Source organism: Hordeum vulgare, chromosome 3H, assembly GCF_904849725.1.
Source record: "Hordeum vulgare subsp. vulgare chromosome 3H, MorexV3_pseudomolecules_assembly, whole genome shotgun sequence".
Taxonomy (NCBI): Eukaryota; Viridiplantae; Streptophyta; class Magnoliopsida; order Poales; family Poaceae; genus Hordeum; species Hordeum vulgare.
The window spans coordinates 391,137,977-391,163,432 of record NC_058520.1 but is presented as its reverse complement, the minus strand read 5'-3'; the positions used below and the strand labels follow the sequence as shown (position 1 = coordinate 391,163,432).

The window sequence follows — 25,456 nt, the reverse complement described above, 5'->3', positions numbered from 1 at the left end:
GAGTGATGACCTTCGGTGCAACCAACGTCCTAGTCTAGAAAGTTGCAGCTCACTAGTCTTGAGGAGCCATGTGCTCCCTATACTTGGCTCACCTTGCCCTCTGTCCAGCATTGTCGGAGTTGGCCTCATTCATGGCTTAGCGCAAGATGCGGACTGACATAGCGCCCTTCACTAGGTCATCAATCATTGTCTTCAACTCCTCCACTGTCGCTTTCTTCACCATAATGTGTTCCCCCTTGTGCTTGTCATTGGTGCGAGTGAAGTTTGAGTACACTTCCATGGTGTTCTTGAACTTGGTGCGGTCACTGAGCGAGCAACCAAGGAAGAAAGCCCTCCATCCAATGCCCTTGGGGAAGTGGTTAGGGTTGGAGTTCATGGATATGTAGAGGTGAGAAAGGAGTGAGAAACAGAGAGAGTTAATTGAGTGCGATGGTGGGTAAGTAGTGGGCGTTCAGGTGGGTAAATACACGGGGTTGGACGATAGGATTTAATCCCGATCACCCTTTGAATTTTGAGTTGATCATAATGTAGAACTTGTGTTGTTCATAATGCAGAACTTTGTGCTATTCATAATGCAGATCAATACAAAGAACAAGGGCAAGGATTTAGTGTTTTCCATGGAGAAGGACAAGGAGGTTGTGCCGAAAATGGAGAAGGGCAAGGAGGTGCTACTGCTTTTTGAGGAGGTATTTCCCACACACGATGATGTGGTGCTAGTTGGAGCCCCACAGTGGCAAGCGTCGAAACTACATGCACTACCACGAGGAGGGTTGGCCAACTCACTTCTACAAGGTGATTCTTGCACTAAAGATGGAATGCCTCCCTGGAGTAAAATGCACAGAACCACCACATTAGCGTCACGACTCTCGAAAAAACACCACTTTACAAAACATGAGACTTTGCATCGCAACGAAGAATTGACAGTGGAAGAAAACACTCAACGTAAAAATGAGCCCGTTTTGACGTGGTAGATTATGCGCTGGATGACAGAGGGGGGTGGTGTGGTACTAACGGATGTTGGAACCGAGCTGGTTGGCTAGTTCCCTAAAGGGAAATAGTGTCGTTCCCATCCACTCCACTCGCCCACTCGTTCACTCTACCTCACTCTCCTCTGCGTCACCCCCTCTACATCATCGTCATTATCATTGTTGGCCAACCTTGCCGTCGTCTCCTTAATGCCTTCTTGGGCAGACTCATAGGAGAGCAGTGTGGAAGAAATGCTCATCTTCCCCGGTGAGGTAATGCCCTTCCGCTCTACCCTCTCTCTTTTATAGCCCAGGGTTAGGGATATCACATCGCATAATTTCATTTTGGTATAATTTGGAACGGATCCACGGTATTTTACCACTTCCAATTTCTTTTGAACTCAATCCAACCCCTCCTGACCATAGATGACTCGGACTTTGAAGCTGATGTTGAGACGATAGAGGAAGGCCCTGTTGCGTGCTATCACTTGAAAACAGCCAAGAAATTCACTCCTTTCGAAGGTGGGGTAACTGGGAGGAGGTTTATGGGTGCGGCCAGGATGTAAGTTGCAATCACTATCCTCCTTTTCTTACATGAATTTTTTAATTGTTAGTGATAAAATTTATGGGTGTGGTTGTTGGGGAACTTCACAGGGGAAACAAAAAATTTCCTACGCGCACATAAGATCTATCCATGGTGATGGCTGATAACCGACAAGTATAGGGCATCACAACAGTTTTTGAGGGTAGAGTATTCAACCCAAATTTATTGATTCGACTCAAGGGGAAGCCAACGAATATTCTCAAGTATTAGCAGTTGAGTTGTCAATACAACCACACTTGAAAGATTTAGTATCTGCATCAAAGTATCATTAGCAAGGTAGTATGATAGCAGCAGTAGCAACAAAGTGACAGCAGTAGCAGCAAAGTAACAGTAGTAGCAACAGTAACCAGTACCAACAAAGTGACAGCAGTAGCAGCAAAGTAACGTAGCAAGGACCACTAGTAAAAGACTCGTAGGCATTGGATCGGTGATGGATGATTATGCCGGATGCTATTCATCGTGCAATAGTTATAACACGGAGAGATATGTAACTAGATCCAGTTCGTCAATGTAATGTAGGCATGTATTCCGTATGTAGTCATACGTGCTTACGGAAAAGAACTTGCATGACATCTATTGTCCATCTCTCCCGTGGCAGCGGGGTCCTAATGGAAACTACGGGATATTAAGGTTCTCCTTTTAATAAAGAACCGGACCAACGCATTAACACTTGGTGAATACATGAACTCCTCATACTATGGTCATCTCCGGGAGTGGTTCCGGCTATTGTCACTCCGAGGTTGCCGGGTCATAACACATAGTAGGTGACTACAACTTGCAAGATAGGATCAAGAACACACATATATTGACGAGAACATAATAGGTTCAGATCTGAAATCATGACACTCGGGCCCTAGTGACAAGCATTAAGCATGGCAAAGTAGTAGCAACATCAATCTCAGAACAAAGTGGATACTAGGGATCAATCCCCGTCAAAACTAACTCGATTACATGATAGATCTCATCCAACTCATCACCGTCCAGCAAGCCTACGATGAGATTACTCACGAACGGTGAAGAGCATCATGGAATTGGCGACGAAGGAAGGTTGGTGATGACGATGGCGATGATTTCCCCTCTTCGGAGCCCAGAACGGACTCCAGATCTACCCTCCAGAGCAAGAACAAGAGGTGGTAGTGCCTCCGTATCGTAAAACGCGATGACTCTTCTCCCTGATTTTTTTCCGGACAAAAGGGACTAAATAGACCTGAGATTGGAGGCGGTGGAGTTTTGTGGGCCCCACAAGCCTGCCAAGCGTGGCCAGGGGGGCCGCGCCTGGTGGGCTTGTGGGCTCCACGCTCCACTTCCTCCACTGATTCTTGCGCCAATATTTTTTATATATTCCACAAAAATTCTCCGTAAATTTTCAGGTCATTCCGAGAACTTTTATTTCTGCGCAAAAACAACAGCATAGAAATTCTGCTGAAAACAGCGTTAGTCCGGGTTAGTTCCATTCAAATCATGCAAATTAGAGTCCAAGACAAGGGCAAAAGATTTTGGAAAAGTAGATACGATGGAGGCGTATCAACTCCCCCAAGCTTAAAACCTTGCTTGTCCTCAAGCAATTCAGTTGACAAACTGAAAGAGACAAAACAAAAACTTTTACGAACTTTGTTTGATCTTGTTGTTGCAACTATGTCTAACTCATAACCAGAATTTCAGCAAGATCACAAGCTAACCACATAAGCAAATGACATCTAGGTCTCACGGCAAACTCATATCAATGGCATAATCAACTAGCAAGCAAATAATAATAAGTCTCAAACGTCAACACTTCAATCAAAACAATCATGAAGCACTACAAACAGATGGTATCTCGCTAGCTCTTTCTGAGACTGCAAAACATAAATGCAGAGCGCCTTCGAAGACCAAGGGCTGACTAAACATTGTAATTCATGGCAAAGAAGATCCAGTCACAGTCATACTCAATATCAGTCAAAAGCAAAGCATAAAAATGACAGAGGTGCTCTCTAATTGGTGCTTTTATAAGAACAGGATGACTCAACAGAAATATAAATAGACAGGCCCTTCGCAGAGGGAAGCATTGATTTGCAGAGGTGCCACAGCTCAAGCTTTGGAAACAGAGATAATAATTTTGGGTGGCATGCTTTCATTGTCAACGCAATGACTAAGAGTTCTCACCATCTTCCACGCTACACATGCTATAGGCGGTTCCCGAACAGAAAAGTAAAGTTTTGACTCCCCCACCACCAATCAATCACACTCCATGACTAGGCGAATAATCGGGTGCCGTCCATACCAACATCAATCCAGGTGGAGTTTTGTTTGCAATTATCTTTTCGATTTGAGCATGGAACTAGGCATTCCAATTACCGACCCCTTTCTCATGAATGATAGTGAATAAACACATATCGAGGATAACACGCCTAGCATGGAAGATACTGATATCCCCCTGTCACCACATGAGCGGTTCGGGCATGCAAAACAGATTATTTCTTGAAGGTTTAGAGAGTGGCACATGCAAATTTACTTGGAACGACAGGTAGATACCGCATATAGGTAGGTATGGTGGACTCATATGGAACAACTTTGGGTTTATGGAAGTGGATGCACAAGCACTATTCCCGCTTAGTACAAGTGAAGGCTAGCAAAAGACTGGGAAGCGACCAACTAGAGAGCGACAACAGTCATCAAAATGCATTGAGATTAACTAACATTGAGTGCAAGCATGAGTATGACATAAATCATCATGAACATGAATATCATAGAGGCTATGTTGATTTTGTTTCAACTACATGCGTGAACATGCGCCAAGTCAATCCACTTGAATCATTCAAAGGAGGATACCATCCTATCATACTACATCATAGTCATCTCAAAATTCATGTTGGCATCCAAGATAAACCATTATAAGCTCCTAGCTAATTAAGCATGGCATCAGAAACTATGATCTCTAAGTTGTCATTGCAAACATGTTTCTCTCACAACAAAGCTGAATCACAAACGATGAGCTAGTCATATTTACAAAAACAAAATAGATCGAGTTCATACCAGCTTTTCCAGGCTCAGTCACTTCATCATATATTGTCATTATTGCCTTTCACTTGCACGACCGAACAATGTGAACAATAACAAGCGTGCTCGTGCATTGGACTAAGCTGGAATCTACAAGCAAACACAAAGGAGAAGACAAAGTAATATGGCTCTTTAACAGATAAACAGATATGCATGTGAGAGCCACTAAACATTGTAACCATGGTCTTCTACCTTGACCCAAAGGAAAAGAAAACTATTTACACGGGAAAGCTCCCAACAAGCAAAAGAAGAAAAAGAAAATCTTTTTGGGTTTTCTCAAACTAGACAGACACACGAAAAGAAAACGAGAAAAAGAAATAAACTAGCATGGATGATACAGTGGCAAAGTGTGAACACCGACAAACAAAGTGAAAGCATAAGCAAGAATATAAAGTCGGTGAGAAACACGTACTCCCCCAAGCTTAGGCTTTTGGCCTAAGTTGGTCTACTCCCAAGGAGGGAAATAACCAGCTCCGGGGTACTCCGGAGTGGACTGAGGATGCCACTGCTGTGTGAGCTCCTCTGGCTCCCACTGATAAACTGGCGTCTGGTACTCGACTGGTGGCTCGGGCACGGGCACCTGTGGTTGGGCTATGCCCCAATATAATAATGTACCTGCTTGTATGAAGATTGAACAAAGAAGGAGCAAGCAAACTAATAGTCTCACGAGTACCCTGACTAAATACCAGGTTATAAATCATCCTTCTATTTATATCCCTATCAAGAAAGTCATGGCGAACCATGCTATCATAATCTAGATATCTCTCGGGAAGAAGAATCTCTTCTTCCTCGTCCAGTCTAATAGGTATCTCAAAATGTCTAGCAAGACGAGTAGCATAGATACCTCCATAGACAACGCCTTTAGAACGGTTCGTGTTCAACCGTTGAGCTACTATAGCGCCCAAGCTATAAGTTTTATCATTATAAAGGGCTTCGCGCAAGACCGCAAGATCTGGGGAGCTAAGGGACCCAGCTTTCCCACGGCCAATCAAACATTTTCCCACAAATAGTGAGAAGTACCGAAGCACGGGAAAATGTATGCTAGCAGCTCTAGCGCAAGACACTCCTCTCTCCTCTCCTGCAACAATAGTATTGATGAAAGCTTCCAAGTCCCGTGGACGAGGTTCATGAATATCCCCAACAAAAGGCAATTTGCAAACATTGCAAAAATCCTGGAGTGACATCCGCTGGGGGATATCATATAATTTGAACTCAACCATAGGAGATTCTTCCTAGGGTAGAAGTTAAAGCTTTGTACGAAAATATTAGTGAGGAGGCGGTATTGCAGACAGTTATCTTCAACAAAGGCGGTAAGGCCTACGTTCTCCACCAAGTAACAAAAGTCCTCATAAAGTCCGGCGGCGCGTAAGAACACATCGCTTGGCCACTCGCACGCTCGAACTTCTGCAACTCGAGGGACCGGATACTTGGGTTTCTTCTTATCACTTCCATCATCCTTGGGGTCACGGCTTGAAGAGCCTCTTAAGAACCTCCTCATCTTTTCCCTTTTCTATCTCTAAAAATTTCTGAAATTTTTAGTGACTCTAAGGAGAAGTGAATAAGGCCCAACGAAACTCATAGCAACTACTCCAACAAGTGCCTAGAGGCCATATTACGCATCAAAACTACTTGGGACCAGCTAAAATTAGCATGCAAAGCTCAAGAACATGATCACCAAGGCAGCAAAAATACGCGAAGTATAAGGCACTAGAGCAAAAACTAATTGGACCAATGGAGGAGCCACTTGCCAAGGAGTAATTTCCCCAAAACAGTTCGGTGAATGGTGCTTTGCACAAGGAGATCGAAAATCCCAGCAAGAAGAGCAAGAACACGGGTTTGAGCTGCGAAACAATTTTTTCTGGAGGTAGGAGAACCAGATGGGAGCTAGAATGAGTGGAGAGGGTGCACGTGGGCCCCACAAGCCTGGTAGACACGGCCAGGGGGTACCCGCGCCTCCAGGACTTGTGGCCCACTGGTGCAGCCCCCAGACTAGCTCTTCGTCTCAGTATTTTTCAAAAACTCCAAAAAATCATACTTGATTTTCACATCATTCGGAGAACTTTTATTTTCGGGGTACTTTTCTACGGGACGCTAAAAGCAGAAAACGGGGAAAACTAAACTAAATCTAACATTTTTCTTCTAAGCAACCGAAGGTGAAAGCTTGGAACAGAGGTTTGTGACTCCTCGATTCATCCATCTCATGGTCATCGAAAGAAATCCGTAAATGAGGCTGATCAAGTCTCCTTGACAAACTTTTTCGAATCGCAAAAGAAAACGGAGAATTTTCGAATAGTCACTAGGTTACCTCAATGGGGATGTGTATCTCCCCAACAAGTAAATCATACTTCATCTTAACAAGAGGTATAGGGCATTCAAAGCTCCCAATAAGAATCGATGAAGTTTTTTCGATAGCATTGATGCAATGTACTCGATATTATTTCTTCGGAAAGTGCACTGTATGCTCATTACCGTTGACATGGAAAGTGACGTTGCCTTTGTTGCAATCTATAACAGCCCCTGCAGTGTTTAAAAAGGGTCTTCCAAGGATGACCGCCATGGCATCGTCCTCGGGAATATCCAGAATAACAAAGTGTGTTAAGATAGTGACATTGGCAACCACAATAGGCACATCCTCGCAAATGCCAATAGGGAAAGCAGTTGATTTGTCGGCCATTTGCATAGAGATTTCAGTGGGTGTCAACTTATCCAGTTCAAGCCTACGATAAAGAGAAATAGGCATAACACTAACACCGGCTCCAAGGTCGCATAAAGTAGTTCTAACGTAGTTTCCTTTAATGGAGCAAGGTATAGTGGGCACACCGGTATCACCTAGTTTCTTAGGAGTTCCACCTTGAAGGTATAGTTAGCAAGCATGGTGGAAATCTCAACCTCAGGTATCCTCCTCTTATTAGTCACAATATCCTTCATGTACTTAGCATACGGAGACATTTTGAGCATATCTGTCAAACGCATTTGCAGAAAGACAGGTCTAATCATTTCAACAAAGCACTCAAAATCCTCATCATTGTTTTTCTTGGATGGTTTGGGAGGAAAGGGCATGGGTTTCTAAACCCATGGTTCCCTTTCTTTACCATGCTTCCTAGCAGTGAAGTCATTCTTATCGTATCTCCTAGCCTTAGGCTGTGGGTTATCAAGATCAACAGGTTCAGTCTCCACATCCTTATCATTGCTAGGTTGAGCATCAACATGAACATCACTATTGATATTATCATTAGGCTAATGTTCATCACTAGCTTGTGTTTCAGCATCAGAAACAGAGGCATCGTTTGGACTCTCAGGGGTAACAACATTTGGGTTGCTAGCGTGCAAGTTCCTATTATCTTTCTTCTTCTTTCTAGGATGACTAGGTGCATCAGTGCTAACTCCTTTAGAATCTTGTTCAGTTCTCTTTGGATGACCCTCAGGATACAAAGGTTCCTGAGTCATTCTACTGCCTCTAGTAACGACTCTGACAGAATTGCCATTCAACTCATTGAGCAAGTCATTTTGAGCCTTAAGTACTTGTTCTACCTGAGTAGTAACCATAGAGGCATGTTTACTCAGGAGCTTAAGATCATTGACATTTCTGTCCACACAAGCACTTAAATGACTAAGCATACGAGCATTTTGTTCCAATTGTCTGCTAACATAATCATTGAAACTCTGTTGTTTGGCAACAAAGTTATCAAATTCATCCAGGAAAAAGCTAGCAGGTTTATCAAAAGGAATATCACTCTCATCAAACCTACGCAGACAGTTTACTTCTACTACCTGTATCGGGTTATCAAGACCATGGATCTCTTCGATAGGTGGTAGATTTTTGACATCTTCAGATTTAATGCCTTTCTCTTTCATAGATTTCTTAGCTTCTTGCATATCTTCAGGACTGGGGAATAGAATACCTATTTTCTTCGGAGTTGGCTTAGGAGGTGGTTCGGGAATAGTCCAAGCATTCTCATTGCACAAGATTTTATTCAATAGGATCTCAGCTTGTTCTACAGTTCGTTCCCTAAAAACACAACCAACACAACTATCTAGGTGGTCTCTAGAAGCATCGGTAAGTCCATTATAGAAGATATAAAGTATTTTATTTTTCTCAAGAGGGTGATCAGGCAAAGCATTCAGTAGCTGGACGGGCCTCCCCCAAGCTTGTGGGAGACTCTCTTCTTCAGCTTGAGAAAAGTTGTATATTTAGCTTGCTTTTTATGGGCAGGGAAATATTTCTTAGAGAAGTAGTAGATCATATCCTGGGGGCTACGCACACAACCAGGAGCAAGAGAAGTGAACCAAATCTTAGCATCATACGTTAGTGAGAAAGGAAACATCTTGAGGATATAGTAGTGGCGGATCTTTTCCTCACTAGTGAATAGGGTGGCTATATCGTGCAGTTTGGTAAGCTGCGCTATGACTGTTTCAGACTCATAACCGTGAAAAGGATCAGATTCGACCAGAGTGATTAACTCAGGGTCGACAGAGAATTCATAATCCTTATCGGTCACAAAGATAGGCGAAGAAGCAAACTTCGGGTCGTATTTCATCCTAGCGTTCAGAGATTTTTCTTTCCACTTGAGCAGTAATTTATCAACATCATAGCTATCCTTACAAGCAAAAAAGTCCTCAGCTATCTCTCCCTCCATAACATAACACTGAGGCATATCAGGCAATTCATGTCTAGGAGAGCTAGTTCTAGCAGGAAAAATAGCAGGTTCTACTTCAATAGTATCAGCAGTTTCAGAAGTATCATCACATCTAGCAGCAACTCTAGCAATTTGTGCACCAAGGAATGCACCAAGTGGCAAAGCAGTATCAATCATAGCATCATCATAAGCATCATGGGCAGCAGAAGTAGCATCATCAAGCATAGACGACATATCAAGATTTTTAGCAGGAGGTGGTGTCGCAAACTTACTCATAACTCAAGGTGAATCAAGTGCAGAGCTAGATGGCAGTTCCTTACCTGTCCTCGTAGTTGATGGCAAGACTTTAGTTCTTGGATCTATCGGATTCCTCATAGTGATGAGCAGACGTAAATCCCAAGTGACTCAGAGAATATAGTTGTGCTTCCCCGGCAACGGCGCCAGAAAATAGTCTTGATAACCCACAAGTATAGGGGATCGTAATACTTTTCGAGGGTAGAGTATTCAAACCAAATTTATTGATTCGACTCAAGGGGAAGCCAAAGAATATTCTCAAGTATTAGTAGCTGAGTTATCAATTCAACCACACCTGAAAGATTTAGCATCTGCAGCAAAGTATCAGTAGCAAGGTAGTATGATAGCAACAATAGCAACAGGAACCAGTAGCAACAAAGTGACAGCAGTAGCAGCAAAGTAACATCAGTAGCAACAGAGTAACAGTAGCAGCAAAGTAACGTAGCAAGGACCAGTAGTAAAAGACTCGTAGGCATTGGGTCGGTGATGGATGATTATGTCGGATGCTATTCATCATGCAACAGTTATAACACGGAGAGATATGTAACTAGCTCCAGTTCGTCAATGTAATGTAGGCATGTATTCCGTATGTAGTCATACGTGCTTAGGGAAAAGAACTTGCATGACATCTATTGTCCATCCCTCCCGTGGCAGCGGGGTCCTAATGGAAACTACGGGATATTAAGGTTCTCCTTTTAATAAAGAACCGGACCAACGCATTAACACTTGGTGAATACATGAACTCCTCATCTTATGGTCATCTCCGGGAGTGGTTCCAGCTATTGTCACTCCGGGGTTGCCGGGTCATAACACATAGTAGGTGACTACAATTTGCAAGATAGGATCAAGAACACACATATATTGACGAGAACATAATAGGTTCAGATCTGAAATCATGACACTCGGGCCCTAGTGACAAGCATTAAGCATGGCAAAGTAGTAGCAACATCAATCTCAGAACATAGTGGATACTAGGGATCAATCCCCGTCAAAACTAACTCGATTACATGATAGATCTCATCCAACTCATCACCGTCCAGTAAGCCTACGATGAGATTACTCAAGAAATGTGAAGAGCATCATGGAATTGGCGATGAAGGAAGGTTGGTGATGACGATGGCGACGATTTCCCCTCTTCGGAGCCCAGAACGGACTCCAGATCTGCCCTCTAGAGGAAGAACAGGAGGTGGCGGCGCCTCCGTATCGTAAAACGCGATGAACTCTTCTCCCTGATTTTTTTTCGGACGAAAGGGACTAAATAGACCTGAGATTGGAGGCGGTGGAGTTTTGTGGGCCCCACAAGCCTGGCAGGCGCGGCCAGGGGGCGCGCCTGGTGGGCTTGTGGGCTCCACGCTCCACTTCCTCCGCTGATTCTTGCGCCAGTATTTTATATATATTTCACAAAAATTCTCCGTAAATTTTCAGGTGATTCCGAGAACTTTTATTTCTGCGCAAAAACAACACCATAGAAATTCTGCTGAAAACAGCGTTAGTCCAGGTTAGTTCCATTCAAATCATGCAAATTAGAGTCCAAAACAATGGCAAAAGAGTTTGGAAAAGTAGATACGATGGAGGCATATCAATGACCATCTACGAGAGGGGAGATTATATCTACATACCCTTGTAGATCGCTAAGCGGAAGCATATATAACGCAGTTGATGTAGTGGAACATCTTCGCGATCGAAATCGCAGCCCGTCCCATGATCTCATCACGATCCATCCTACGATCCCATCACGATCCATCCCGAACTAGTGCCGAACGGACGACACCTCCACGTTCAGCACACGTACAACTCGATGACGATCACCGCCTTCTTGATCCAGCAAGAGGGGCAGAGAGGTAGATGAGTTCTCCAGCACGACGGCATGGTGGTGGTGGTGGTGGAACTATTCCTGCAGGGCTTCACCTAAGCACCGCCGAACTAGACTAGATGAAGTAGAGGGAGCACGTGGCAATTAGGGTTGTTCCTCAAAACCCTCAAAAGCTCTAGTATATATAGGAGGAGAGGAGGGAGGCCGCCGGCCCTAAGGCTGCCCCTTTGAGTCGTCCGAAGTGGGAGGAGAGGAGGAGTCCTCCTCCAATCCTACTCTTAGTAGGATTCCCCTTCCACTTGGAAACCTTTTCCACCTTTTGTATTTTTCCCTTACTTTCCACTCCAGCCGCATGGGCCCTTAGAGCTGGCTTCGGCCATCCTACCAGGGTATGGTTTGCCTCCTCTCTTGGCTCATGAAGCCCTAGGGTCTTCACACCTCTCCCGGTGGTCCCCCGGCACCCTCCCGGCACTCCCGATACACTACCGATGAGCCCGAAACCTCCCCGGTGACCAAAACATGACTTCCTATATATCAATCTTTACCTCCGGACCATTCCAGAACTCCTCGTGACGTCCAGGATCCCATCCGGGACTCTGAACAACCTTGGTCACCAACATCTATAGCTCAACTATACCGAAACGTCATCGAACCTTAAGTGTGCAGACCCTGCGGGTTTGAGAACTATGTATACATGTCCGAGACATTCTTCGGTCAATACCCAATAGCGGGACCTGGACATCCATATTGGATCCTACATATTCTACGAAGATCTCTATCGGTTGAACCTCTATCTCAATGATTCAGATAATCCTATATGTTGTTCCATTTGTCCTTTGGTATGTTACTTGCCCGAGATTCGATCGTTGGTATCTCCATACCTAGTTCAATCTCGTTACCGGCAAGTCTCTTTACTCGTTCCGTAATACAAGATCTCGTGCCTAACTCCTTAGTCACGTTGCTTGCAAGGCTTGTTGTGATGTTGTATTACCGAGTGGGCCCCGAGATACATCTCCGTCATACGGAGTGACAAATCCCACTCTTGATCCATGCCAACCCAACAGACACCTTCAGAGATACCCGTAGAGCACCTTTATAGTCACCCAGTTACATTGCGACGTTTGATACACACAATGTATTCCTCCGGTGTCCGGGAGTTGCATGATCTCATGGTCATAGGAACAAATACATTGACATTCAGAAAACAGTAGCAATAAACTGACACGATCATATGTTACGTTTATAGTTTGGGTCTTGTCCATCACATCATTCTCCTAATGATGTGATCCCGTTATCAAGTGACAACACTTGTCTATGGCAAGGAAACCTTGACCAACTTTGATCAACGAGCTAGTCAACTAGAGGCTCACTAGGGACATTGTTTTTTCTATGTATCCACACATGTATATGAGTTTCCAATCAATACAATTCTACCATGGATAATAAACGATTATCATGAACAAGGAAATATAATAATTACCAATTTATTATTGTCTCTAGGGCATATTTCCAACAGTGGTTAGGATATAAACTGCTTTGTGTGATCAATTTTGTTAATGGTTAATGGTTAATCCCATATGAGCTTCTCTCAAATTTCTTTGGAAAAAAGAGCCAAGTAATTCTTTTGTTTCTTAGAAGCTGAAGTGTAGTTTTAATTTTGTAGCTCAACTATTTAGGAACTCTGAAGCCTAACTAATACATACTTATTTTCTTGCTGATTACCAATTGTGGCTATGTTCAATGGGTGGATATGGAGTATCCTTAAGGTACTAAAAAAGCTCCCAGGAAGCTTTGGGAAAGATATGAAGATTGTTGTTCTGCTAGGATCAAGGAAGTGGCTGATCATGCACAAATAATGCTTAAGCTTGAAGAGGAGATTAAGAGTGCTACCATGCAGTACAAGAACCTACTTGCTGAAGTTAACCAAATGTCGAGGCAACAAGTGTAAAAGAGCCATCAACAAACTTACAAGAAAATAATGTCAGGGGACATTGAAGGCTTGCACAAGCAAGTGGACCCGAAGCAGTATGTCATTGAGAATCTGAAGGCCATTCACAAAGCACCAGGACAAGTGTTCATAAACCTGAGGACTAAGGTTCATGAGTTGAAGAAGTACAGGGATATCAATGGACTCAATAAGGAGATGTATGTGCTCAAGGCTGAACTACAAGACCACAAGAAGGATAAGAAACAACTTATGAAGGACAAGATTGAGGTGATGCGGGAGAGGGATGGGTTGCATATGGAGAAGAAGAAGTTGGAGATAGCCATTGGTGTGCTTACCAAAGTTGGAGAAATTCACAAAGTAAAGCTGAAGAAGATCAAGGGGGTTTGTGATGAAGACTGTGTCATTGAGCTTAATGACCGAGACTTGATCCAATCTGGTGTTGTTGTATGCACTATGCTATCTATCTACTTTATTTCATGTTATTGTAAGCACTGCGATACCTATTTATGTGTGAGAATTGTTGTAAGCACTGCCATATCTATCTAAATTGCTGGTACGTTGAATGGTATGGACTATGTGTAAGTGCATCTAGTGCCCCTTAGTGATTTTGGTGGATTAAAGACTTGTAGGTTGAGAGACTAATGTGTTTGTGAGTGTACACATGCCCTATAAGTCGCTGAGGAGTTTGAGTTATTCGAAGAATATCGACCCCTAAAATTGTATGTCTTTGGGTGAAGACTTTGGTGTCATTCCTTGAAGACTTTGATAGCGAAGAAATTTCTATTCTTCATGAAGACTTTGAAAATGAAGAATTTGATGTATCCCGAAGAAAATGCTCTAAAGACTTTGACGCTTGAAGATTTACTCTTTATGCTTCATTTTCTTCTTTCTCAAGTCATAGAAACACCGTACTGTTAAAGGGGGTCGAGGTAATACTAAGGAAAAGTTTCCTCATCATGCTCAACTCAAAACCTACACATATCAAATCCTTCGAGTGAAGCCTTTGAAAATCTCTCACAGCTTAGTCAAATTCCTCAGTGATAGAGACGAAGTTTTTCTGGTCGCTGAAGAAATTGCACTAACTGAGGAGTTAGGATTTCATCAGTGCGAACTGCCTATGAGTGAGGAACATGAGACACATGAGGACTTTCACGGTTGAAAGATCCGACTGTTGCCGCGCCGAGCGCCACGTGTCCCCAATCTTATCCACCCAATGGTCATATCATTGGGGGGCATTAATGTCAAATCATGTCGGGATGCTCCCTGGCTATAAATAGCCGCCCCACAACCACTAGTTGGTTGGCTGCTCCGAGAGAAACTGACAGTAGTCATTTAGAGCAACCCAATCCTCGAGGACTTTGAGCGAAAATCATCAAGTGAGGAAAAACCCTAAACACTCCAACCAAAACCCCAAAACCCCAAAGTGATTGAGCATCACTAGAGAGACTGTTCCTGTGTGGAACCAACGCTTGTTACCTTTGAGGACTGTCATCCTCCAGACGGTTAGGCGTCATGGTCTAGAACGTCCAGCAGTCAATTGTGGATCATCGGGTGACCGAGTTTGTGAGGGTTTGGAAGTCTGTCGTGAAGACTTACCACAAGTGTTGGGCGAGGACTGTGTGTCCTTAGCTCAAGGAGAATACGGTAGGGATTGTGTGTCCCGGGACTGTGCGTCCTTTGGTTTGAATACCAAGCCGCTCCAAACCAGATGTACGACTGTCACTGCAGTTGGAACTAGGTCATCAAACCATTATTTTCATCGAGCTACGCGTTTTATTTCCTCAAATGCATGTTGATGACTTTGGTCTATACTATTTGAAGAATTTGACTGAAGACTTTCTCTAATTCCTCACCTCAAATTATTCACTTAAGTTATTCATCATCTGCTTATCCTGATTAAGGGACGTGTGCAACCTGAACATTCCGCCTCACTTTGAGGACTAAGATATATCCAATTTTGCACATTTGTTTGAGTACTTATTCCTCTGCACTCTCTTCATGACCGAGGAATTTCCTCACTAGGAATTTTCTTAGTGATGAATTTGTAAAAATCGCCTATTCACCTCCCTGTGGTCGATATAATGCACTTTCAGTATGAACTATGTATCAGGTTTAATCTGGGTGTTATCTACCCTTTTATGCACTATGCTACCTATCTAGATAATTGTTTGTGCATACTATTTAAGGATAGTACTCAACTTATTTGTCATGATGTTGCCAAGATGGAGTAAACCAATATGGATAGAAGTAGCACATCTGCACAATACTTGTGCATAATAAGTACAATCAAGATGGAGTACTCCAAGATGGATAGAAGTAGCACATCACTGCACGTGGAGTATAACAGGTTGCATACTCATGCATAAGTGTGCATAATAAGTACAATTCATACAACTGGTTCATAATAGAAGTAGCATAGTAGGTCGCATCACGGACCATATCAAGGACCATATAATTGCTTGGTAGCTAGCCTAAGAGTTGAACACATTGTTTGCATTAGGCATTATAGACTTAGATCATAGATCTATATATATATATATATATATATATATATATATATATATATATATATATATATATATATATATATATAAGAGAGAGAGAGAGAGAGAGAGAGAGAGAGAGAGAGAGAGAGAAGCAAAGATATAAAGTTACGCTGGAGCATAAGCAATCTATGTCGCACGTTATATGTTAGGATACGCGCATGTGTGTGTGCATGTGAGAGAGAACCTTATCTACAAGAAAGTGTGAATCTCGATGCAAACAAACGGTTCAGATAGCAACCACCCCAGCTAGTGTTGATAGCAAATCCATGCCCTATATATATATATATATATATATATATATATATATATATATATATATATATATATATATGAAAAATACATCCTACCACCCAGGGGTAGTTACCCCACATGTTCCATATACTATCATGAGGTAGTATCAGGATTCTCCTGTATTGAAAAGATGCCTTAGTCAATCTAGAGAGGTGAGGCATAGAACGGAGGATCTAAAAATGGCACACTCTACAGGTTAAACTTGTCAAATCCCAACCCTAATTGAAAGGAGTGTATACATACCCAACCATCCACATCCAGTCGAGTGTAGGTCTGCTCCTCCTCCTCAATGTCGTCTTCCAGATCTGTCCCAGAGGCCATTGCGGCGGCGGTGGCAAGGTTGAGTTGCGACGGCATAGAGGGGGGGCACGCAAAGGAGAGCGAGGCAAGAGAGCGACACAACGGAGAGTGAGATAGAGTGAGCGAGTGGGCGAGTGGACTGGATGGGAACGACACTGTTGCCCTTTAGGGAACGGGCCAACAAACTCGGCCCCAACAGCCGTTAGCACCGCGCCTTCCCCGGGTTGTCGGCCAACACACGATCTACCACGTCAAAACATGTTCATTTTTGCGTTCAGTGTTTTTTGCCACTATCAATTCTTCGCTGCGGTGCAAAGTGTCACGTTTTGTAAAGTGGTGATTTTCCAAGAGCTGTGACGCTAATGCGGTGGTTCTGTGCATTTTACTCGCCTGCATAAGCCCCTAGAGTTCACGAAGCACTTCCCAGCCGTGCAAACGAAGTTCAAGCTGAAGACAGACACCGGCGACGCATGGAGGGTCACTGTACGGCTGATGAACGGTCGGGTCACCCTCAATCAGGGTTGGGCCCCCTTCACCGCCATCCACCAGATCAATATTGGGTACATGTGTACCTTCAAGTTGCCGACTCCTGACACTCTGAAGGTGATCGTCTTCAATGAGGACGACATTGAAGTGGTGACCAAGTGTTGAAGGCCTGGCGCATGCTGGTTTCATTTAGGGCTATATCGTGTTGGTTCTGTTGAAAACTGCTTAGTTTAAGTAATATACTCTGTCAAGAACCGCTTGATTTGGTTTATATCTATGTTTATATACTACCTATTTGTGTGTCTTTGATTTATTTTGCCTGCCTAATGTGCTGGTAACCTCATCACCTTCACGAGGAGGTTACCACTCTACACGCTGCATGTAACCAAACACCATGGATTGTGTTTTCGCTTAAACAAGCAGGCAACGAAATAGTCTACCTTTCGTTTCGCACAAGGCAGGCTAGAGGGTATGCAGGCAACCAAACAACCTATCTTTAGTCTCACCCTCACCCATATAGACTAGGGGTATGCAGACAACCAAAAAACATGCAGATGTTGACTTTGTGTGTGTTTCTTCTCAGCCAGGCTCAATTAGGACGCGCCGAGAACTCATCTGACCTCTGTGCACACTTAGAAGGAGTCGAGAGCTCATCTGAGCTGTGGTCGGTTCATAAAACAACTTGCATTCCAAACGGGGAATATGTTCTTTATTCACATTCTGCAAGTAAACATATAAGCTGCAATGGTACAGTGTGTCGGCTTCTCTCCAGACCATGAGACTGTAAGACCACCGGTGACCTGCCCCTCCTGGTCAGACTCGTACTAAACTCCGAGCTTGATCCTTGGGCATTGGGGTCTTCACAAGGCATACATAGAATGTTGAGATGAAGCGGGCATTTACTACATTAGCCATAACTGACGTGATTAGTAGAGTATACTAAAGATTCTAGATCACCAGCCAGGTGACACCGTCAGGGGCCTCGGTACTGACGGAAGCAGGCGAAGCATCCCTGCGAGTGGTCTATCGGGATCATGCCGCCGCCCTTGGACGTGTCAATGGCCTCTATCATGGCCACCACCTCAGCCATCTCGGGCCGCTTGTCCGGGTTCGCGTCCCAGCACCGCTTCATCACGTTCGCCAAGGCGCTCGGGCAGCACCGCGGTATCTCCGGCCTCAGGTTCTGCACACCAACGATGCTTTTTTTGTGTCATGTTTTAGAAACAAGAGCCTGCTGGCAACGCCACAAGGGAAGGAAACATTTTTTCTTTTTACCTGGCGGACAACGGCAGAAGTTACTTCAGAGAAGCTGAGGTCAGGATACGGCATGTCGCAGCAGTATATCTCCCATAAGCAGATCCCAAAGCTATACACATCGCATTTCCTGTTGTAAGGGTGACCATTCAGGACCTGCACATAGATAAATGATGCCAGCATTTATAAGACAACGATGATGCCACAAGCACGCGCCATCGATTGCTCCAACGGCGAAACAAGGAAATGCAACACGGCCCGACTTCAAGAAATTTGATACTTTGGTCTAATATACAGCAATATCTCCAGATGGTTGGTACCTCAGGTGCCATGTAACCAAGTGTGCCTGTTTCACCCGTCATGTCACTAGGGTTTGAAGCCTCGACTCGAGCAACCCCGAAATCAGCGATTTTCACGGTTCTTGTTTTATCGAGAAGCATATTTTCAGTCTTCACATCACGATGCACTATCTTCTCCGAGTGAAGATAGCTTAATCTATTCAAACATAAAGTAGCGATGAGATGTTCCCAAACTGAAGGGACATCATGGAAGAACTTCACAGAAAACGACCAAGAAGAACAAAACCAAACAATTACTTACCCCCTGGCAAGGTCAAGAGCTAGCTGGACCACAACTTTAAAGGCTAGCTTCCTTCTCCTATTTTTTATCAGGAAATTTTTCAGTGCACCACCAGCAAGGTACTCAACAACAACGCAGCAAATATTACTTGGCATGCCAAGATGCCCATGTTCTGTCTGTACATTTAGATCTCTTGCACCCATTATAGCCCCAATGAACTGTCATTTGAAGTTCAACATATTGTTAGGACAGCCAGTTGAGAAGTATAATAAATCTACATTCACAAAGGGAATATAAAATTATAATAACTATTTATAATCCACAATGAGATGGACATATTGCAAAATTAGAGCCTCATGTAGGTTTTATACAGATAGGCTTACCATATTTCCATGGTATCATATGCTACACCAAAATAGGAGCACATCAACTCGTATTACCAAAATCAAATTTGCCGCTAGTGTTGAGAAAGTTAATTAATATTCGGATTATACAAAGGTTCTAATGTTCTGTGTCAGGGGTCACATAACCTTAATAATAATTCATTTATCCAGAAGAGAAAAGCATCTTTGATAATGTATGTTATGCCTTGAATTAAATTACGGGAACTTCTTTTACGGGAATTACATGAAAACTAAGAGCATAAAATAGCTAGCAATGGTTAACTACTTGTCATCGTGATGACGCATATCTAGCTAGCCATGAGAACATAAGCCCATCGCCAAAAAAAGGAAATATAAGCGACGCGAAAGGGATAACTGGCCACATAATTCAGCATATTGTTAGTCTGTAGATCGTGTATGTTAAAAACAAGGTTACCCATGTGGTTATGGTGGACCATATTGGAGAACACTTGCAGCATGTGACCCTTGCAATCATTGTTTGATGTGAACTTTATTAGCAAAATTTACCTATGAAATCTGAAAGGGCGGGAAAAGGACTTCTTCAGCCAAAGCCTACCTTCGTAACATTTGGATGATCAAGTTTATGCCACACAGCGACCTCTTGTGCGAATGCTGATCTTAGTGCGGTAATTTCTTGTTCTGATCTATGACCATCCTCCCCCCAGTCAAGCAACTTCACTGGAATACAGAGTTAACTAGTTACTTTCAAACTGAAAGTTCAGTAGTAGATTTAGTTTTGCACATGGATTGAGACATGGCAGGCAATGTGTACTGCTATACTAGCGAAATTCAAATCTCAAATAGTAGGTTAGCAGTTGCTATAAAGACCAAAGGCGACACATTATTCATGAATAAAATGCATTTAGTGCATTGAGAAGAGTATTGGCTGTCATGTTGAACAACAATTCTTTCAGATTTTTTTTAATCTTTAAAGAGTGTATATCAATACCAGTTACAGCTTCATGTGCAGACAATGGCAGATTCAAATGTCTGGGCCAGCCGTGGAATGTGACAAATGACAAACTATTCACTGGTTTCAGCAAAAATAAAATAAAATGTAGTAGAAAAAGGGCAAAACCAGCCAGTTAATAACTTCAATGAGTTAGTAATTGCTTTGACAAGTTGCATTTTATAAGGATGTTATTGTTTTTGCAACAGACCGAATTGAATTTCCTGGTGGCACAATGCAGTAGGTGATAAAGTTGCGGACAGGCAAGCACGTTGCATTTGCTTCGTCCCGTGTCATGTGATTATTTATGCCTGGTGAGAGAGTGCAAAACCAGACGTTCTGACTCAGATGCTTCTCAATTCCTGGTCCCTGTAAAGTACCAGGTCCGTCGCAAGTTGCAACCTTTTTGCCTAAAGGACCAGCTGCCTTGATTTGTTATCTCCAACTTCCAGGGGCTCACCATAAGGTGAACACATGAATCACGCCTACTAATAAAACTTTAATTGGTTGGTTCGAATCACATGAGGAACTTATACAGAAAAAGCGGGCTTATCTACCCCAAGTCACGGAACACACCGCGGAATCCAGGAAAGCAGAGGCATCAACTTTAGCAATTTGCTGACAAGGAAACGCACTGGTGACATGACTGCCGAAAATAACTCGGAAAAGTAAACGGCATTGCCGTCGATCGATCAACTCATTCTGCCTTCTGCATCCTATGCCAAAAAAATCGAGTACGGGGAAGAAAATAAAGAAGCAATGTTTACCAAGAAGTTGCAAAACGAATGATGGATCAGAAGCAACAAGTATCTAACGCGGCCAACACTAAGTAGCACGGTAATTTCGTCGAGCAGCTTACGAGCACTGAAATTGGGAAGTAGTGTATGCATAAATGTGAAGTTGAGATGGTACGATACCGGCAACGTCCTGGCCGTCGTAGACGCCGCGGTGGACGGTGCCGAAGGTGCCCCGGGCAATGACGCCTTTGATGACGAGCTTGGCGGGGTCAACCTCCCAGTCCTCGCGGCGCCGCCGCTGCGGCGGTGGCGGCTGCGGCTCCCCCAGCCTCGCGGACCCGCTGCGGCGGCTGCCTGGCTGCGCCGGGGCTGGCGCGTCTCGCTCCTGGCGGCTGAGGTGGCGCTCCAGTTGCTCGTCGAGGCTCTTGAGGTCGATCTGGTCCGCCCGCACGAACCCCGCGTCCCCGCTCCCACCGCCGCCTGCGCTTGGAAGCCTCATGCTTGGAGCACGCCGGAGGAGTCGGGCACGCGGCGAGGTTACGCCTATCGGATGGGTGGGCGTGGAAGGTGGAACGCGGCTGGTGGTACGGATGCCGCGGCGAGGAGCAGTATGTGGAGTGTGGACTATGGTGGGTATGCTATAGGCTAGCTGATGGCGAGGCAGAGATGGCTCGTATTCCTGCGCGAGGCTCCATGTGAGGGACGCATGGAAGTAGGCAGGCACGGGGGAAGTGACCAGCAGCGAGTGAGGAGGAGAGGGCTCGTCTCGTGGAACCCACCGGAAGTTCTTCGGGGCATGTGCTGTAGTAGTCTCATGCCAATCCAAACTTAGAGCATCTCCAACAGCTGCCCTTCGCGCTGCGTCTAAAAAATGTGTTTGCCGCGCGCCCTTCGGCTGGTTTAGCGCGGCGATAGCACTAGTGAAAAACGGGCCTTTGGCCGGGACCCTTTAGTCCCGGCCTGCCTCTGGGCCGGGACTAAAGGTCCGGCCACTTCGCCTCAATTCTCAATGCCTCCCTCGAGGCTTTAGTCCCGGCCCGTAAGGAGCCTTTAGTCCCGGTTCGTGTCCCAAACCGGGACTAAAGGGCTACGTGTCACGCCCAAGATGCGACCCTATCCTCAATTTGGCATGAGGGCCTCGTCAGGGATAGAAGCGCATCTCGTCGTGTCGCAAGAATGGATATCGTCACAAGTACATGTACTGAAAAGAGGAGATGTATATAGAGTTGGCTTACACTCGCCACAAGCTACATCAGAGTCACATCAGTACATTACATAATCATCAAGAGTAAGAGCAGGGTCCGACTACGGACGAAAACAAACGAGAAAAAAATAAGAACGACGTCCATCCTTGCTATCCCAGGCTGCTGCCCTGGAACCCATCCTAGATCGATGAAGAAAAAGAAGAAGAAGAAGAAGAAGCAACTCCAAATGAACAATCAACGCGATCGCGTCAAGTAACCTTTACCTGTACCTGCAACTGGTGTTGTAGTAATCTGTGAGCCACAGGGGACTCAGCAATCTCATTTCCAAAGGTATCAAGACTAGCAAAGCTTAATGGGTGAGGTATGGTAAGTGGTGAGGTTGCAGCAGCGGCTAAGCATATATATGGTGGCTAGCTTACGAGTACAAGAAATAAGAGGGGGAAGATCTACGCATAATGGACGTGAACTACTGATGATCAAATGAATGATCCTGAACACCTACCTACGTCAGACATAACCCCACCGTGTCCTCGATCGGAGAAAGAACTCACGAAAGAGACAGTCACGGTTACCCACACAGTTGGCATGTTTTAATTAAATTAACTTCAAGTTATCTAGAACCAGTGTTAAACAAAGTATCCATGTTGCCACATAACCGCGGGCACGGCTTTCCGAAAGATTTAACCCTGCAGGGGTGCTCCAACTAGTCCATCACAAATTACCACAAGCCGCATATAAATCCTCAATCACGAAGCTCGCGATCTCGTCGAATTCCCTAGTGGAAAACCTCAACTCTGAGATTACCCAAAGCATCACCGGAATCCCGATGCACAAGATATTTCGTCAAAGGTAAAACTAATCCAGCAAGGCCGCCCGACGTGTCGACGATCCCGATAGGAGTCGCGTACCTCGTTTTCAGGACACGGCGGATGAGCTAGACGTCGGGATCGCTAAACCTCCGGGTGACCAGAGGGGCGCCGGACATCGCTCAGGTGGGGCCAACACTCATGAGGAGCACTGGCCCGGGGGTTGATTAAATTTCCTCGGGTTAATTACTCCCTATGAAGTTCATTAGTTATTAGGAAAATGTAGTACCAAAGTTGGGCCCTGCCAGACCAGCTTTAATCTAAAACGAATTATCAAGGGGGTCCCCATAACAACCCCGATCGTGTTAGGAGCGCTCATTTATGGAACATAACACCGGTAGCCGGAAACTAGGGGGGCAAAGGTGGAACAAAACACCAGGCTAGAAAGGCCGAGCCTTCCACCTTTTACCAAGTATATAGGTGCATTAAATTAAATAGCATTTAATAGGGTGATATGACAAGGAACCCATGTTACCACATGGAAGCGTCTGCACCTGCAACTAGCAACGCTAACATCATGGGTAAGCAAGCGGTAACATAGCCAATCAGTGGTTTGCTAGGTCGAACAGGTTGAAGGTATTCATGGCATTGTTGAGAGGCTGATATTTAACATGTGGTAGGCAACGAGACATAATCGATATCATCGAAATAACTAGCATGACAATGATAGTAATGGTATCTGGGGAAATGATCATCTTGCCTGAGATCCCGCTTGGAAGAAGAACAACTCGGAGAAGTCGGCAAACCAACGTAGTCGAACGGGTCCTCACATTCCGACATGCTTGCGGAACTCTATCGAGACGGGCAAACCGGAAACAAACATCAACACAAGTATTCACCACCACAGAGCAAGACATGATGCACACCCTAATATGATGCATGATCAGTTCAAAGATGCAAGGGATGGCATGGCAATTCATCTCACGCAAACTCTACACATTAAGTGAAGCTCGATATGCAACGGGTTGCATATCGACGAAACTCCACGTTTAATTATTTAATTCACTCCCGTTAATTATCATAGCAATATTACATTGTGGTTATCATGGCAAGGGTGAAGCGATGATCCTACAAGTCATCCTAGTCGACAGCACGTCGGACTTTGAACGGAGCTACGGCACAAGAACAAGCAACACAAAATATATGCCATGAATGCATTATGCATGCGAGTTCAAACATCATGACAAGGAGGGAAATAAGCATGGTGACGCCATGGCGAGCGAGAGGAAACCATGGCGGCAAATCGGAAACGATGCCACGGCAACGTTCCGGTCCCGATAACTCGAGGAGAAACCGGTGCCAACGTATACGAACGCGCGCGGAAACGGTAAATAAAGATGGGGTGATCCCGTATCTCGGGTTCCCATGTGTCGAGGGCTCGACGAAAAGGAAGACAACGTGCACGGAAAATAAACGGTGCATAAATACGGTGCATACATGCATTCGACTTGTACAACACATACACCCGTACATCACTAGCACACGGTACACGACATGTCCCATCGGTATACCTTCGACGCGTGCGAATCGGAGGGGTTCGGTCGAAGCGGACGTCGTGGTCGTCGTGGAAGTAGTCGTACACGCGCCGGTAGTTGAAGTAGTGGTACACGGTCTCGTCGACGGTAGTCGTACTCTCGGCATCGGCAGACGGTCTTCGGCATCGGTAGTTGTTCACGAATCCGTAGATGTCCGGGGTCGTCGGGGCGTCGTGGTACTCGCGGCGAACTTGTCGAGGACCCACGAAGGCGGTGATCATGCACGCAGCGACGGCACGCGACACAACAGCAACTACATCGGCAAAGCGGCACTAGCACTAGCAACGACTAGACTAGCAGCAACCTCGGCAAGCAGCAAGCGCGGCAACCTAGCCTAGCAGCAGCAAACGGCAGCAGCGGCATGCAGGCAAACAGCAAGCACGTCACGACATGGCTAGCGCAAGAAGCACCAGCAACATGGCAGCAAGGCAAGGCAACAACTACCAGCGGGCAACACGGCAAGCAGCAGCCTAGCTAACCTCTACAGCAACATCACAGCAGCAACAACTTAGCAAAGCAGGTAACGCGACAGCGAAAGCAATGAGCACCATATACAGCAGCAGGATTCAACATGCCAACAAGAACAGGGAACATCAGTGTCTCGGCACACATCGGGCCAGCAGGGCGGCGTACTGGCGAGCACGGCAGCGATCGACGTCGCGCTCGGGTCGAGGAGCGAGCACCAGCAACGGGAGGCGCGGGGAACGAGGAGAGGCGGTCTGAGCGGCGACCATGGTACTGGCGGCGGGCAGCTGAGGCCGGCGACGCGCACAGCGGGGAAGCACGCGGGCAGAGCTCCGGCACAAGAGAAAAGGGTCGAGGGACCCTGGAGGGGCTTCGGCAGGAGATGGTCTCCGACGGCGGGGAGAGGCCGAGGGCGGCTCGGCGCGAGGACGGGGAGCCAGCGAGGCCATGCGTGTCGAGGTTGCTGGCATGGGGAGGTGCAGGCGACGCGGCTGGGAGAGCTCGGGTGCAGGGGCGCTGGGGCCATGACGGGCGACGGGATC

The 25,456-nt window shown here is 45.2% G+C and overlaps 1 protein-coding gene across 1 annotated transcript; it reads right to left on the bottom strand.

Moving 5' to 3' along the window:
- Nucleotides 1–17,589: 17,589 nt before the first annotated feature.
- On the bottom strand, nt 17,590–21,616 carry LOC123443955 (serine/threonine-protein kinase STY13-like). The gene is made up of 6 exons (XM_045120530.1): nt 21,024–21,616; nt 19,714–19,835; nt 18,775–18,971; nt 18,495–18,669; nt 18,196–18,330; nt 17,590–18,103 (listed from the first exon to the last, which is right to left on the bottom strand). The coding sequence occupies exons 1-6, from the start codon at nt 21,340–21,342 to the stop codon at nt 17,894–17,896; spliced, it is 1,158 nt and encodes a 385-aa protein (XP_044976465.1). The 5' UTR covers nt 21,343–21,616; the 3' UTR covers nt 17,590–17,893.
- Nucleotides 21,617–25,456: the final 3,840 nt, after the last annotated feature.

Coding starts and splice junctions, on each gene's coding strand:
- LOC123443955 (XM_045120530.1), bottom strand. CDS start 21,342: ATGAGGCTTCCAAGCGCAGGCGGCGGTGGGAGCGGGGACGCGGGGTTC. Junction 18,670..18,774: donor GCTCTTGACCTTGCCAGGGG/GTAAGTAATTGT, acceptor ATGTTTGAATAG/ATTAAGCTATCTTCACTCGG. Junction 18,104..18,195: donor CTTCTGCCGTTGTCCGCCAG/GTAAAAAGAAAA, acceptor GTTGGTGTGCAG/AACCTGAGGCCGGAGATACC.